Source organism: Euwallacea similis, chromosome 1, assembly GCF_039881205.1.
Source record: "Euwallacea similis isolate ESF13 chromosome 1, ESF131.1, whole genome shotgun sequence".
NCBI classification, from domain to species: Eukaryota; Metazoa; Arthropoda; class Insecta; order Coleoptera; family Curculionidae; genus Euwallacea; species Euwallacea similis.
This window is the reverse complement of record NC_089609.1, coordinates 928,059-945,276: the sequence shown is the minus strand read 5'-3', so window position 1 is coordinate 945,276 and position 17,218 is coordinate 928,059. Positions and strand designations below refer to the sequence as shown.

Genomic DNA, 17,218 nt, shown 5'->3' with positions numbered 1-17,218 from the left:
ATTTTAATGTTTTAGATTACCTTCCCATAAATCTCCTTTCTTTGTCTTTAGGCTCATCATGAAAAGAGATGCATGCTTGATCTTTTGAGACTATGCAACCCCATATTCACCTGTGGATTGTAGGTTGCCAGCTACATAAACGTCAATACCACCAAATGTAAATAAAACCAATATAAACAAACATCAATCAGCAGCGGGGGAATTTAATCAATTTTTCGTTTATCGGAAGCGCACTAGTCGCATTATTCTCCTGGTTTAGTTTAAATTACCCTGTTATCTTTTGGGGTATGTGGTCGACACGAAACGCAATGAGATACGTTTATCATTACAACTAAACCGGAGCGCGAGGCAGAAACATGACCCTCTACCTGGAGGTTTTCGTTTTCGGTGCCCTGCTAGGGCTCCCGTTTCTTTACGAGAGCAGGCCGGCGTTTGTATACTGCTTGAAATTCGCCTTGTATTGCTTGGTGGTAATGACGACTTCCTTAATACTAATTCCAGTATTTTGCTTCAGGCCCCTGTCTGTGCTAAATTTAGTGTAAGTTTATGAGAGAATAGTGGATATGAAATTTGTAGATCTGCAGCCCTTCTCTAGGGAGAATTGCAGTTTGAAAACCATAATTTCAGGAGAAAAATTGTGTTGCTTGGGAGTCTGTCACTTACATCATTATATTCTATTATCCAATTTTCAGATTGGCCTCCTATTTCTGTCGCGGAGTAACCCATTTAATTGGCGTCAAATGGGAAGTCAGGAATAAGGAACATCTGGAACCCCAGGAGGCATGCATTATTGTCTCCAACCATCAGAGCTGCTTGGATGTATTGGGTAAGCAATAGCTCACTCTAAAAAGGGATTTTTAATGCTAATATTGCCCATTAAATTTCAGGGATGTTTCAGATTTGGTCCACAATGGGCAAATGCACAGTGATAGCGAAGAAGGAGCTGTTTTGGGTATGGCCTTTCGGGCTTGCTGCTTGGCTGGGGGGTCTGGTGTTCATACCAAGGGTGAAGACTAAGGCACAACAGGCTAAGGCTGTTATTAAGCATGCAGTGGAGAAAATAGCTGCAGAAAAGGTGAGAAAGTGTGATGTCTTGAGGCAAGCGTATTTGAACTTATGAAAGTAAACAGATTCTAAACCAGTCTTTAGTTAATTGCATTTAAAATAGGAATAGGATTTTATCTCAAAATGCCTTTTTAGACTTGATTTTCAGGTATATCTCTACAAAATTGCGATCTCATAAAGCAAACTTTGTTGTGTCTGATCGCCAAATTAAGCTATATAATATATAATATATAACAGGGTGTCCCAGATAAGGATGAACAGCATGGGGATCTCGGAAACGGTAATAGATACAAAATGGTTTAAATTGGGAAAAAGTTAGGCAATTTAAAGCAAATTAATAATCTGTTTTTATATCGACGAAATTCCGAATGGTTACGAAGATATCCGGAAAAAAACGAATTTGGCGGTTTTCGTTTTTTGCAAATAACTCTTATACGGTTATAGTTAGAGGAATAAAAGTTTTACATTATTAAAGCACTTTTTTGAGAACTGTTTAGCAGTGTTGCCAGTTTTCTTGTTACATCCTTACTTTCGGAGAAAAATGAGTAAACTTTTGATTTTCATATGGGCGTGATATCAATTATTTATATTTTCAAAATCGTCATAAAATTCCCTTTTCAGCCATGCATTACATTTAATATTTTTCTCAGAAACTCTATGAGTTATAGCCATTAAAGCATTTTTTGATAAGTAGGCCATGATTTTGACTTATAGTAATGGTGCACATTAAATAAATGAATGCTGTGGAAACGTCAACATTTGATTCGATCCAAGTTTAGCCGCATTGTTGTTATTAAATACATAATTTGAAACAATTATTTTTTTAATTTTAGGGTGATACCAGTAATATATTTATACTTTTAAATAATGTTGACGTTTCCACAGCATTCATTTATTTAATGTGCACCATTACTATAAGTCAAAATCATGGCCTACTTATCAAAAAATGCTTTAATGGCTATAACTCATAGAGTTTCTGAGAAAAATATTAAATGTAATGCATGGCTGAAAAGGGAATTTTATGACGATTTTGAAAATATAAATAATTGATATCACGCCCATATGAAAATCAAAAGTTTACTCATTTTTCTCCGAAAGTAAGGATGTAACAAGAAAACTGGCAACACTGCTAAACAGTTCTCAAAAAAGTGCTTTAATAATGTAAAACTTTTATTCCTCTAACTATAACCGTATAAGAGTTATTTGCAAAAAACGAAAACCGCCAAATTCGTTTTTTTCCGGATATCTTCGTAACCATTCGGAATTTCGTCGATATAAAAACAGATTATTAATTTGCTTTAAATTGCCTAACTTTTTCCCAATTTAAACCATTTTGTATCTATTACCGTTTCCAAGATCCCCATGCTGTTCATCCTTATCTGGGACACCCTGTATATGTAAATATTTAATTAAATTTACAACTCAACATCCAGAGATATCGACTATTAGTAATGGCAGAAAGATGTTCCCTGCCCTGGCCTTGCCGATTTATCTATTATTTATTAAGATAATATGAAAACGGGGTATCGATTGGGAGTTACAGTCGTATTTGTATTGTCTTATTGCTTTTGGGAAAAATAATTAATGACGCTTCATCGGCTGCCTCTATACATACATTAATAATTAGTACATAATGAGCACACAGAGATAATCGTCTAATTATCAAATGATCCTTAATTTAATAACAAAAATGCATGAAATGCGTTTCAACTTATCATCGTTACTTGCCTTTCAGGTGTGTTATTACAACCATAAACTTAAGCCTTTCAAAACCATCATGCTGATTGTGGCATTTTCTTTTACCACTAAAACTGAAATCTGATTTATAAATTAAATTACACTTAAATTGGCCATGTGATATCATTGATCAACCACAACAACGTACATCGTGCGGCTCCAAATTGTCGCCCCCCTATTAACTTTTCACCAAATTATTATTTAAAAAACTCAAAGGCAGCATTAATTTGAGACAAAAAAAATACTATCTTTTGATATTTTTTTAAATGTTGCTTATTTTACCAATAGCGCAAAGTGGCCGATTTTTTTAAATTGAAGTGTGGGTCAAGTGACATCTCAAATTAAAGGTCTTTTGAAACTAGATTCAATAGTGTCTAGCGATTCAAAATCGATCCATTCGTTTTTGAGAAAAAAGGCTATATATTTGGTAAAAAATGCAATATAAACTCATTTAAATAGTTCGAAAACACTTGTTTCGTGATAAGAAGTAGGTTTGTTTTCGATTTTATGCTCATAGTTAGTAAGAGCATTATTATAATTTGAGGTATCACTTGATTCATGTTTCAATTTAAAAAAACACGATTTTTTTATCCTATTTACTGTTACTTTAGAATTTGAAAAAAATGTTCAAAGTTAAGGGAGGGGAGGGGTATAATTTAGAGCCGCACGGTATATGTCCTTGTACTTCATGATTGATGATTGTCCTCCTGATTACCATAAAATATTTATCAAGGGATTTGCGCTAATACCTTCCAAAGATAATAAATAATTCAGACATAATCGCTTGACACATTTCTAAGTTAATGTGTGTAATTGACGATGCTACTCATACTCGATAAGGGCAGTTGGTAATAGTTGCACCTAAAGCATTACGTATGTAATATCAAGCCTTATTTATTATCGATTTTGGGACGTAATTTTTTATAAGGAGCCTTTCACTGCTCGTTTTAATGCATGTAAACGATCGTTTTATATTATGAGTAATGAGGTGTTTGTGTAATATAAGTACCTTTCGTAAATTTGTTATGAAGTTGGAGATTTATTTGGTCATGTTTTTTGGTGCCTTATTGGGATAATGTGAGGTAAAATAGGTGTTGTGTAACTGGGATGTGTAGAAAATATTAACCGCTGTGAAGGTTAAGTTGTGTGGTGAAGGGTTGGAGAAGAATGTGGCCTTAATGACTTTCTCGTTTCCGTGAGTTTTCAAAGCGATTTCTTAAAAATACCCACAGGAAGAGCGCCTAAATGTTTATCGAACGTCCCTGTAACTGGCGTAGAAACCAATGACGCACAGTGGGAGAAAATGCTTATTTTACAGGGCAATGTCTTAAAGTCAAGCTGATATGCTATTTACAATTTTCTATTTTTTTCTCATAAATTCCCGAACTATTTTCCAAATAAATACCATTTCACGTGAATAAAATGACTAGTTCAGCAACTTTTTCTTGACTTTGAGGATTTTTTCGCAGTTCCCACTCACTGTATTATACCAGGCCGGATAACAAATTCCTGTTTTATTTCTCTATATCGCTTTTTCTCTTACCTTAGACAAAACTTTGGATATTTCCCGAAGGCACTCGCAGGAACACTGGAGAGATTCACCCCTTCAAAAAGGGAGCTTTCCATTCAGCAATCTCATCACAACTACCAATAACTCCGGTCGTATTTAGTAGATATTATTTTATGGACAGAGGTGCCATGAGGTTTGACCAAGGTACAATCGGTCTTATTTTCCATTACACCCACCTCATTAGCATCTTCTTCAATTAGGCCACGTAATAGTGCAAGTATTGGAACCCATATGTACAAAAGGCCTAACTCTGGACAACGTGGATGAGCTATCTGATCGTGTTCGGCAGCTGATGAGTGAAACTTTCAGACGCATTAACGACGAAATAGCTGCCACGGGACAAGTGGTGAGCAAGTAAAAAGTGAAGTGCTCAGTATAGTAAAGAGAAAATGTCTTGAATTTGGGGTTAGTTCAATATTTAAATGAAGTAATGATCGTCATTCTGAATTTAATTAGATTTAAAATTGAATGATGATTATGGGCATATACACGGTATCTATTTAACAGCCCCTTCCCCGCTTTTTTGAGCCACCCTGTAGGATTGTCACTAATTTTAAAATTTACCTTCATTATCCTCATACACACCCCCATAATTGATTCTTTCATGAAATCGCAAATAAACTCAGAGGAATTTAAAAGGCTGTTAAATGGACACCTTGTATAATTTATTTGTAATTCAGAGAAAGATACACCAAAGTTATAGTAAGTTAGTTTTTGTATAGAAACGATAAGGTATTTTTTTTATCATTTTTATTAGCATGAGCTGAAGCCCAAAGACGTGTCTTGTACGCAATCGAATTAGAATCATAATGAGTCATAAGTCCTAGTCATATTTCCTGTGAATTAATTATTTTTTTAACTTTCACCGTTTTTCCTAAAAGTTTAATTCTGACGCTAAAACCAAGCCCAAAGACTGAAAATGCAGTTGATCGAAATTTGAGGCCTATAGACGAGTTTTTGTTAATTTAGCCAATTCAAGCAAAAGCATTCTTGAGCTTAAAGAGTGCCATATTTTGCCCTTTTTTATTAATTCTTAGAAGTGTTTTTTCTTAACTTCAAATTGGGAATTTGAGATTTTATATTGATGTAGTGATTGTCGATGAAGATTTAGAACGTAGTGATTGTTTTTTTCTAATATTTAACTAAATCGTTTACAAAGCCAGCTGTTGACAAAGACACATTAAAGCCGAGTTGTTGCATCACGACCTAAGCTTAGTTCAGGATAGACCCACACGAATTCTTTGAATGATTTTGAAAGTACGAGGGCTGAGCCATGATTAAGCAACTCAGCCTGAACGTCCTTGCTCAAAATGTCACTAACTGGGTGATAATCAAGTCTGTCGGTGCAGAAAATCCTAAATGTTTTAGTTTAAGTGATTATTATACAAATTCCCAATAAGTTCGTTATTTGCTCGTTGTTGTAATCAATCGTTTATGTTAGTTATTGCAAAATTGTGATTTTTTGCCAAAAATTAAGAATTTCATTTTATTGTTTAACTTATCGTAAGTCTATAAAGTATTTTTAAATCGTGAGTTAATGTATGTTCGTTAAAGTAAGTTGATAAAAAAATGTTGAATTAAAAATTATTGTAATTTAATTTCTTTATTTAGTTTTATTTGTCCGTGATATGTTAGAAACGTGTACGTCTTTGATAACACTGAATTTTCCATAGAAATATTTATTTGAGTTATTGGTACACCAGCACTATACGCGTACAATAGCTTAATTGTTTTTATACGATAAAAATATGCATCGTATGCACTTTACGTTAGTCGATATCAGTATAATTTAATTTATTGATATTTATTCTTGAAAACAATTCTCTTCCGATAAAACAGATTTTTCTAAATCTGATAAAAATATGTTGTAGAAATGTAGTGAGCAATTGAGCATTCATCATATTGTCCAGGGGCAGCGTCTCGTGAGGTTTTCACTAATATTCACTCGTGGGTCATTACAGATGTGAGAATTAGGGAATACTACAAAAGGAAACACTTAAAGTGTTTTGAAATGCTTCTACGTATTCACAGAACAAATGAGCTTTACCTGTTGTTTCAGGAACAGATACGTACATGAGACTCAATTATGGTCTTTAACAGGGTTTCATGAACTTTACAGTACTTCAAATGGCCTGCCAGATCAATTCATTTTAGGAATGAGTACTCGCGAATGGCAGGAACAAATCTACATTGATAAACTTGACCAATATTGAAGAGACTGAAGCTGCAGCGTGCATTTTGGCGGCAGATACCTGCAACAAACATTCAGGTCAATTCACAGATTATTGGCAAATTACATGACCCGAGATGTGTAGTTTTCTCGTTGTCTAGTTTCTAGTTGGAGGGATTACTTAGAAGATAAGCTTTCATAGGAAAATCACCCCCAAATACACAATTTCATTTATTCATTAGTCATGTTACAAAACATAGAGACTCAAGTTGTACACTTTACACATATTATCATTTACATAAAACGTCAGTTGTATACCTACTAGCTGGATTAAAACTAAAACCCCTCTAGTACATAAAATGAATAAACGCAATTTGAAACAATAACAAATCCGTTTCTATATGTCCGTGAATCAACACCATAATAATAAACGATAACAATAATCAATAACAACGTTCTATTACCTTCTACTGAATGAATATTTTTGTTGTAAAGCAAATTATTGTCATATCTACGAGCTTTGCTTTTGTATCTGGTAAGTAGCTATGTCCGAGGGTACTGCTGACAATAGAGTTTATATGGTGGTGTGGTAGCTGGAAGTATAGCAAGGAGTGAGGTCCTTTGCGGAACTATGTATTTTGAAGCTCGAAGTGACAATTCATTTTGCTCCCTTAAAAATTACAATAGACAGTAGCTTAAGGAAGACATTTTTGGCGTCATCGCCTGCAGACTTAACCGTATGCGGGCCCTTGCTCTCCCCATCTCTCCTCAGCAAAGAAATGGACACAGCAAGCCCCACATATTAGTTTTACACAATATATATTTTATATGTATATTTATTAAATAATCTAATTTGGTAACAAATACGAATATAGAGTTATGTGATAATTTGTTTTCCCTAATGTCGCTTTTATTGTGTTAAAACTTAAAAGGAGGTCGCAGCTTATTTGCAGAATTGATTGACTTCCGAAGATTGACTTGGGTAGTTCTAACTTTAACAAAGATTCTAAGAAGGAATGGGCTTTTATTGCTTATAGGATATGTTTCGTTCTTCAAGTCATCTTCGATTTTTGCACTCAAAGCTTCTTGGTTAGCTCTGCGATCTCTTTTTAAACTGTAAGCAATTTCTTCGTGTATGTTCGGTTTCCTATTGCATGAGGGAAAGCCCCCCTCATCGGAGCACATTACAAATAAAATGTTTCGTATCAGCTGACTTCGTGGTAATCTATACAAATATTCCTATTTTGAACGCCTGTTATTGAAGCTCCCTATACTTACTTCTGAGACCTGCCTCGTAATGACTGAATAGATCAAATAATCACAGTGACCCGCCGCAATGAAGTGACGGACGAAAAACTCTCAAACAAACAAAAAAACTGAAAATTCATAAGGACGTTTTTGTCGCTACATTGCCTGAGGCTTGGCAAATCAAGGGTTTTTTACATAGGTTGTTCCTAATAACTTTTCCTTTTTATCCAGCCGAATTAAAGTATTACGTTTTATTAACAAAACCAAACACGACCATAACTCTTCCTCCCTTATTTTTATCAATGAAGCACTCTCGTCTTTTTTATTCCCACCAAAGGAAAGACAAAAACAAAGCCCTGGCAGACAGATTAAACAGAGACAATTTAGTGGATTAAGGACTGGGGTCAGATTAAACAACGTGAGCTGAACCGGAACCACACAGGGCCGGATCGTTTCGCAGTTATGACCCTTCTGGGACGTAATTAATTTGCGGGGACCTTTGTTATCTTACATCGCTTTTCATTGCCGCATTATCGCTGATGCTCTTTTATTATCAGGTCCTACAAATTAGGATTTTTTTTAATGGCTAATTTAAGGGCTGTTTGGGGGTAGTAATTAGTACAGTGGTTGTAAAAATGGAATTAAGTATGCGATGGGTTTCAGGAGATCTGGCTGGTGCTAGTTGTCAGATATAGTGCTCTCTATTACTACTTTTGTCAAATATCGAGAATAGTTTGTTGGGAAATATTGTAATTTTCAGTTTTTTTGGATAATTTGGTGAATAACGTTCGTCGCTTCAATGAGCATTAGGTCAATTGATATTTTTTGACAGTATCATTAAGGAACTTTTTTATATATTTCTCCTATTTAGATCTTTATTTACGGAAAGATTTCTTTACCGTCACAGCAGTTTTCTTAAGTTTAGCTTTTCCTTGCATAAACAGCTCTTTCATGTATAATTAGTTACCTATGCGTAGCAAAACTTACCAAAAACTGTAAAAACATATACGAGAGCAAATCCAGAATTTCCTTACACCATTATAGAAAGTCATAGTATAAGGCAATATGACAATGTGTTTAGTTATTTTACAGTGTTTTTGATAACCTTGTCAATAAACACTGTAACATCAACGTTCTATAAACTAACCAAAGTTTCTGGACAACATGGTAAAGGATATTGCCTTATCAAATGTTCCATTTTTTAAAATAATATATAATAAATATCTTACTATTTAATGTAGGTTTTCATTTGAGGTCCCTTTAGAAGCAAATAAACTGCGAACCAGCCATAAATGATTGATTTACGTATTCTTTATTCTACACAAGAAATTATTAGTAGATGAGTTAGGAATTTAAAGCCATCCTTAATTTTTCCTCACATTTTGATTCCTCAGAAAATACTTTTTCTGACGTTACATTTCATGTGATTCCGAACTCATCTCCATAGCCTTCACTCTTACTTTAGCATCCTCTCTGACGATAATAATCAATTATTAAAACCACCCAATATAAAATATCCAGGGTGCGGAAAAAGCTACAGCTACAGAAACGCTATAGCATGAAACGGATCACAGCTATCCTCGTCGAAAAACTAACCTAAGATATGTCTAAAACTGATCACTCGCGTGTTTTGGCGCCTAATTAATCGGCTTTTTGGCCACACCCTGTAGTGATATATTCCATTCTAAACATAAAAACTTATTGCCTAAGATAATTGTTAATGTAGACGTAGGGTGCAGGAAGATTTTGCCTTAAATAAAGAATTGTTTTTCGTTAGTTAATTGTTGAGCAGTAAAAATGATAAAAAAGAGGAAAGACCAGGCAAGTACTAACACGTGCAAATGAGAGGCAAAGGTACGGATCAAATTAAGTTTGTGCCTGCCTCTCGGCGAATAGATAAATCCTTGAAGCATGAAGCACAAAAAAAGGGCCGACTCAGCGCGACATGACCCTGATTATTTTTTGGACGAAACTTTAATTCAATATTTTTTCAAAAATTCTTAAAAATTTTGAGAAAATAGATACGCCACTGAAAAAAAAAATTTTGAATCTTCGAAGAATTTTAAGCAAATATAACTATTAAATTAATAGGAGTTAAGTCAGGGTCGTATCGAGAAAACTGCAGTAGTAAAAAATAAATTTATAACAATTCTGAAAACTGAAACACGTCACTGAGCAAAATTTAATTTTGGGCTTGAAAGTTTTGTATGTGTTACTGTTACACGTAATTGAAGATATGAGATACAAATGGCTCTACCGTGCTGTGTCGACCCCGACTACCCGCACCTAATAGCATTCAGTAGGATCAACAGTCGCTTCCTCTCAATGCGACCTATGAGTCTCTTGCCGAATGCCATAGCTGCAACAAATATGTTAACACTTATAATAACACACCTTTAGAACATCGTTTTGTTACATCGAGTGCTCGACTTATAAATTGCTTCCAATTGCTTAGTTACAGAGTGTAATATAAATATAATACAATCACTTGTTCACGCCACCTCGTATATGTATAAGTCCATAAATATATCTATATTTGTTACGTTAACACGAAATATATAAATTTTTTTAGAAGTGTTTCTCTTCTTCTTTAGCGCTTACTTAAGTCCTAAATAGTAATGTAAAGTATGGGTACCCTGCAAGCTAGATTCAATTACTGTAACTGAAATGTTTTTAGCAATACATAATAGTTTGCAATATAAAGATAGATATTTGAGTGTTCACACGCAAACACCCTGTCGGTGTATCATAGAAATTGACTTTTTCGATTGTTTATTATTAAGTTTGTCGACTAGGAATAGGTCTAATAGATCTGAAGCTCTAGAGATTTTTTCCTTTTGAGGAGAAATCAACGTTAACAGCTTCATACAAAAATATTCTCCCAAATTAACTTGTAAATTTGCTAAATACCTCCTTTAGTAGTACGTCAACATTAGGTAAAGCTTCAGAAGGATCAGGTGATGCAAGAACATACGATGTCCTGATGAAGCCGCTTCCACTGGCGATGGAAGAGCCGGAGTTTCTTCCATGATTTCAACTGAAAATTACAAATAGTCCATCGATAAGGCCTTAGAAGTGGAGGGAAATCTGGAAATGAGATTTGAAAAAATTGCAATAGTTTAACTGGACTATCTATGCCAAGAAGCACGCACGGCTCTGCCATTTTTCATTAAATTAAAAACTTCAACTTTGAGCTACAAAACTACGTGAAAGTTATTGGCATTCAGTATGGATCATATGTGGATCCAAATCCAATTTTCCAAAAATAACTTAGTATCCTTGTATTGTATGCTTCTGTTTTTCAAAAATCAAGCCATTAACGTAGCGTGCTCCTACGGACAGCATGAGATTTTTCATTGCCTGCAGAGCGTCTGATCGTCCTGGAGTTGATTTCTAAATTTTAAGATTTAAAGAGGGATTTTTCAGTTTGAGAACTGCCTACAAGCCATTGGTGCAGTGTAAGTCAATGCAGCAAAAATTCTCTCAAAACATTAATGTTTTCTTTTTCCTACATTTTCCAGGATTATTCACTCTTCTCAGCGTTGTGCCTAAACAGTAAAATTTGTAACTTAGTTCAGTAGCGAGCAGTGGCGTAGACAACGGAGGACCATTTGACATGATAAACAAAGGAATTAGTAGTGGAGGACATGAAAGTTTAAAAAATTGCATTCAACCAAACAAATAATTGGTATGCGAGCCAGGATATCACTAGTTGTTTAAAAAAAAATGTTACGCCACTGCTGTTTTGAGAAGTAAAGCCGCATATCAACGATGCTCTCAAATAGATTCTATGATGTACAGAAAGCACAAGGATATTAAACTCTGTAGCATTATTTAGTAGTTGGGGTACGGGGATTTCCTTACGGGCACCCCCAGCAACACAGGAGCGCGAAATTTTTAATTTCCAAAGGAGCCAATATCCAATTAATACGTGATAGATTTCTATGTGTTTCTACCACAATATAGGGCAAATATTTTCCGCATTTGCTCGCGCTCGACCCAATAATGCCTCCAAGCCCTTTAATTCCTATTCCTAGGGAAGAACTTCCTGAAGGCTAAGCAAACAATCCCCCTTGGTAAATAATAATTGTCTCGAGACGTTTACTTTGCTTTGTTAAAAGGTGTTGACATTGTTTATTTACTCTGCCTTGTAACGGAACGCTAAAAACGGAATTTGATTAGAAGCGTCAGATTCTCACGTATTTTTTCCTTTTTTTCTTGAAGGGCATTTGATTCGCACAAAAGAACTGCGAGTGCAGTAGGACTAATTCAAGTAAAATTCCCCATTTCGTTCACTTTCGCAAACTCGCGTTTCCTTTTAAACGTCGAAGCGGCTCTTCAAATGGAACTTGTATTTGCACATCGGATAGACGAACAGCCATCTGTAAAACACCCATGTTTTTGGTTCTTATTTATTTTGTTTGCAAGCTCGCTTTGAGCTTTTACAAATTCACTACGTCTAAAATGAGAGGTGAAGAATACAAAATTATGTCAGATTTGCTTCGGGTGTTTTGAAGGAGCTCTTACCCGTAAGCGACGGTCAAATCGATTGCGTAATGTTGGAGTTTTGACCAAAAATTTAACGCAAATTTTGATTTTATTTATTTATTTGTTTGATTAAAAATAAACTCGAAAACATACTGAAACAATTGAAACATTCCACTGAGGCTCAGAATATTTTTAAATTTGAACACAAAGTCCCACGATTTAAAGTTGCCCAGCAAACTTACTCGACTCAAGTTTAATCTTGTTTTGCCCAGTTTTTCTCTTCGGTTTATTCATTACATATTTTTATGTTTAAAATCACCTTCGTCACCCCTTTTTAAAACGAGCTTTTGCCTCTAATTTACTCATTTTTTTATGCCTATTTTTCGATCAAGTTTTATTGCAGCAATTTTTTTCATTTTTTCTGTTTTTACTGTTAACTTTTACCTCATTTTCAGACGTATGTTAAAAAAATGCTTCTTTAAATTCGCCCTAAAATTTATGGTAAATCTCGTGCAAATCTGTAAAAATTCCAGTAATCGCTTACTGTCCACAGTGGCGTTCCTCATATCAGCATAATCTGTGATGTCCTTGTTGACGTATCCAGGAATGGTGGCCATGCAAACAAGACGAAGCCGCCCGTCCTCACCTCCATGAAGCTGCGACACTTCGATGGAGAGCTGTTTAATGGAGGAAGCCCTGGTTTCAAAGTAGCCATGCCCATAGAGTTGTCCGTTGGAGAAGGACTTGGTGAGGCCGTCCTGAACCTACACAAACATTCACTGAACTATTACATAGTTACTCGAAAGTGCTAGCCACAACTCGGCCGTAAAACCCCCATAGTAAAACAAGCAGCTGGAATTCCTTCCGCCTTTCCAGAAATGGCAGATTCTAATTTACGGTCATACGAGAATCCTTCGCTGCCGGAGCAATTTCGTAATTTCTCATTCCGGACATCTCGGTCGCATATAAAACTATCCTTTTGGCGAATAATTAAAATTTCCCCCACGTACGTTCTCGTGGACCCGTCAACTGCAATTGCTTATTTGCGTTGTGGAATTTATTCTAGGGGCAACCGCTAATTACTTTTTAAGCCTCACACGCCCCGCCCGGGAAGAGTCTTTGGGATTATTACCAGCTAAAAGATTTTTTTCAATTTTTCACTCAATTTATTTTCGGATACGATAATGTCTTTTAATAAACGATAAACATGAGAATGCAACCATAAATAAAATAAAAATCGTTGATAAACACTTATCGCCAATTCAGAGAAACGAAGTACGTCATTGATATCCATGCGTATTGATTTAATACAATTTTGAATTATGCAATTTAAAGTTATGAATGGAATTAAGCACAATTCACAAAAAGCACAGGTCACAGTCAGAGCACAGTCAAGTCACGGTCATGGGCAGGTCAAGTATTGTAACATTCATTTTGGATTCTCTGACTATGACTTGACCGTGCTCGCTACTGTAAATACAGAATACAAAATAAATGTTATGTGACCTGACCGACAACAGGGGCTGATGAAGCGAATTTTAGAAATGTAGTGTTTGCTTGGTTGCTTATTTTAAACTCATCATAATAAGAGCGGTATAGAGCGCGGATTATATGGGCACGAATCCAGAAGGCAAACCGCCGTTTCCCTAAACCAGAATATTTCTCTTCCGATAAGTGCGCGAAAAATGGCTCCAACGAGAGTTTTTTTAGATATTTTAATGATTTACAAAGCCACTTCATACGAGCATTAAATTTTGTTTTTAATACTCTGTATATACGATATTAGCGATCGCCCCTCGTAACCAGTAACGAATAACGTTGAAGTGACGTCAAGCGCAAGCTAATGATTTACAGCGGGAGGAAATGTCTGTTCAAATACAGAGCAAATGAATATTTTGATTTTTCTCTGTATGAGAGTTGTGGCAATATTCAACTTCCCACCAACCAAACTGTTTCATTGATAATTATTGAATGAAACAGTTCCTGAAAATTATTGTTACTCGTTAGAGGTCGAAATTACATAGCATTACAGTCTCATCTAAATTTGACATCGCTGCCGTGCCCATTAAACTGGACGGTTACAATTTAAACTTTTCATCGTGTTATTGTAGGAGTTAATAATGTCTGACCGGAGCCGAAGCTCTGAAGGTCAGAATTTTGTCTAATTGAAGCAAATGGCCACTGAAACTTTCGCAGGCAATTAACGAGTTTAAGGGGGGCACTTTAAATGCATTAACCAGAACACTTTGGCTGATGGCAGCTTCGAGTCGAGATTAAGTTTGTCAGCAAAACAACCAATATATTCTACCTTTTCATCATTAATGAACCACGTAATGTACGCAGGGGGCCTGGAGGGGGAAGTGGTGCAGTTAGCTTCCAGCATTTCTCCTATATAATAAGTCTCCTTTTTGAAGGTTATTTGTGGATCTCTGTCCTGGGGATCTGGAAAGAGTATCATGCAATATCGTAAATTAGACAAATTCACGCATCTCTCAGAAATGAATCTGCTGAAATGCTATAATTACGCACCTATGATTGTCAAGTCTTTCGTGTCTGAGTCTTTAGTAAATATTGGAGTTTCCATTGAAACGACGCAGTAATAAGATCCGCTCGCGGCGAACGTTAGATTCGTGAGGTGAACTTGCTTTTCACTACTATTGCTCTTCTGCAACAACGGCTAAAAGTTATATATCCGAATTTGTATCATGCTCAATTAAATCGTTATGAACAACCAGCCTTGAATAACTAATTCAATGCACCCCAGTTAGTTAGTGCAAACGCCTCTAGTGTCCTAATTCACCCCATATTAAGTCCTCAGCATTGATGACCCTCCTGAATATCTAAGCAAGCCCTCGCCAGAAGGACAGGCACCTTACTCGCGAACATAATTAATTGAGCATACATAACTAAATTAACACACGCCCTTTTACACCTTATCCACTTACGTTAAGCTTGGCTCCGTGGATTTCCCAGTGTTGGAACGGTGGCTGTCGCCCTTTAATGTACGTGAAGATTTTGTTCTCGCCCTTTCGCCATTCCACCTTATACAAATCTTCCAACTTGACGCTGTGGTCGCACTTTAGGGTCACCTCGCCTCCTTTGAGGGCATAGCGTGGCATTACTAGTTCCAGACGGTCGATGTTACAAAGGGTACCTGGAATATGAAATGGAAGTTTTAGTTAAATATTAACTTCATAGAATAGCTAAATAAACAGGGAGAAACTTTCTAATTCTCGACAATTTGGTGAAAACAAATTATTTCATATCCGATAAATAAGTTCGTATTTCACTGACCTCAGTAAACGAGATGAATTTGAAAGTATAATTGGAAAATATATTATTACAACCAAAAAATGTTCATTTATTGATTTAAAAATGATTATAAAAATTGGATTTTCTTGAAAATTCGGTACATGAATATACTTCAATGCGAAACATCGAAGACGATGCTGGGAAGGTTATTTTTTTGAGCAGAAATCTAAGACTTCACGATGATTGAAAAACCTGGAAACAATCCTGCACAGTGCAAAAAATAAATCCAGGAATCTAACGAAGACAAGAATTTTATTCTGTCGTTCTCCGTCCTCAACAACCTATAACTCAGCTGTTTTAAATTTTCCACTAAAATGCTGAGGAGGAAATGTGAAGCATAAATCTGGAACTATAAGATGACGTAGAGAAACTTGAGTACAATTATATACAAAGGCGATTTCGACCCGAGGTTGGTAGGTGCTCCTACTTTAAATTGATATATATTTCCTCGTTCCATTTTGGAGAAAATTCTACATATATATTTAAATTATAATAAACGAACAGAGAGTATTTAGAGTAATGCCGTAGTCAACGTTGATAACAAAGCACTGAATATCCCATTTTCTTGCAAATTTGGTAAAAAAATAATGTTGTCCATATAAAAGAAGTAATTTCACCAGGTTCCATTATTTCCATTGTCAATTCAAACCAGCTCAAATATTTCCATACATAAAAATTAATTGTTCCATATTCGGGAAGCTATAGATTCCGCAATAAAACCCTATTCTTTTTATGTTCGTCATCGCAAGAGACGAATATGGGGGCAAACAAGATGCTCACCTCCAAGAAATTGCATTAGGCCTTTGTTCTTGTGAAATATAAAACTCTGTATGCCCTCGCATAAATCTTCTCCTTAGGGACCGGGGTATATACGTGAAAACGAATAAAATATGAGAAATGTGAGCACGGTATATGATATTTAGCCAAACATAAAATATTTCATGTCAACTCGGATCAAACAGAGCACAAATTGGACGTCGTTGTTTGGTATGGGATGCTACTGAACTGTTTATTCTTCATCATGTTAAATGCTCGAATTAGCCACTTGAGCCGGAGTGAAAAACTTTCCGACGTACCTCCTTATTAAGCCCTTCTTAAGGCTTCCGCAAATGAGCACTACAACTAGAAATACGTGGGCTACATATGTACATACAAAGGGAAAAAGGTCGAGAGTTTTAAAATAAAATTACTGCAGACTTAAATTACAATGAAATTTCTCAGTGCAGCTCGGCAGAGTCTTATTAGCATCACTTAATTGAATAATCCTCTTTATAATGCAAATATCTAAGTCGCTATATTTTAGAGTCTTGACAGGCTTAATTTGTATAGTTAATGAAATTATCCTTGCAGATGGGTCAAAGCTATACTCATTCCTGAATCACTGATTTTTTAAATATTATTTATTGGAAATTTTCGATGTAATATGTCTAATATTCGTAAACACTATTACGTAATTTCGCCCTATAGTGCGCTCAACGCCTGTGAAATCGCATTTTCTTAATGTGGGGTGCTCATAAATGCACGCCCCGATGCAATTTATTTATGGATAAATGGCTTCGTTAATGATAAATTTAAATTGCTAACAGGGCAAGCGGAAATTGGTAACTCGCGCATCGGAGCCGGCTGCT

General features: G+C 35.6%; 3 protein-coding genes across 5 annotated transcripts in view; 1 reads left to right on the top strand and 2 right to left on the bottom strand.

The window, feature by feature from the left end:
- Positions 1 to 157: 157 nt before the first annotated feature.
- Agpat1 (1-Acylglycerol-3-phosphate O-acyltransferase 1) overlaps positions 158 to 17,218 on the top strand; it is a 96,956-nt gene continuing 79,895 nt past the window's right edge. Inside the window, exons 1-5 of one of the 2 annotated variants that reach the window (XR_010752129.1) lie at positions 158 to 538; positions 693 to 826; positions 888 to 1,075; positions 4,351 to 4,516; positions 4,573 to 5,192. Coding sequence is in view for 1 of the 2 variants with exons in the window: in XM_066389891.1 (XP_066245988.1) it covers positions 357 to 538; positions 693 to 826; positions 888 to 1,075; positions 4,351 to 4,516; positions 4,573 to 4,730 (828 nt within the window). In the remaining variant the exon portion in view is untranslated. Of the gene's footprint in view, positions 539 to 692; positions 827 to 887; positions 1,076 to 4,350; positions 4,517 to 4,572; positions 5,971 to 17,218 lie in introns of those variants that run through there. The other variant, XM_066389891.1, reaches the window with a different exon arrangement.
- Positions 6,758 to 17,218, bottom strand: part of LOC136408583 (cell adhesion molecule 3-like) — a 59,874-nt gene continuing 49,413 nt past the window's right edge. For both annotated transcript variants that reach the window (XM_066389696.1, XM_066389777.1), the window contains 5 exons: positions 15,224 to 15,432; positions 14,808 to 14,943; positions 14,587 to 14,720; positions 12,823 to 13,042; positions 6,758 to 10,827 (listed from right to left, as the gene is read on the bottom strand). In XM_066389696.1, the coding sequence (XP_066245793.1) occupies positions 10,706 to 10,827; positions 12,823 to 13,042; positions 14,587 to 14,720; positions 14,808 to 14,943; positions 15,224 to 15,432 (821 nt within the window). In that variant the 3' untranslated portion in view covers positions 6,758 to 10,705. The remainder of the gene's footprint in view (positions 10,828 to 12,822; positions 13,043 to 14,586; positions 14,721 to 14,807; positions 14,944 to 15,223; positions 15,433 to 17,218) is intronic.
- LOC136419900 (uncharacterized) overlaps positions 10,467 to 17,218 on the bottom strand; it is a 76,323-nt gene continuing 69,571 nt past the window's right edge. The window contains exon 15 of the mRNA XM_066406538.1: positions 10,467 to 10,477. The gene's annotated coding sequence lies outside the window, so the exon portion shown is untranslated. The remainder of the gene's footprint in view (positions 10,478 to 17,218) is intronic.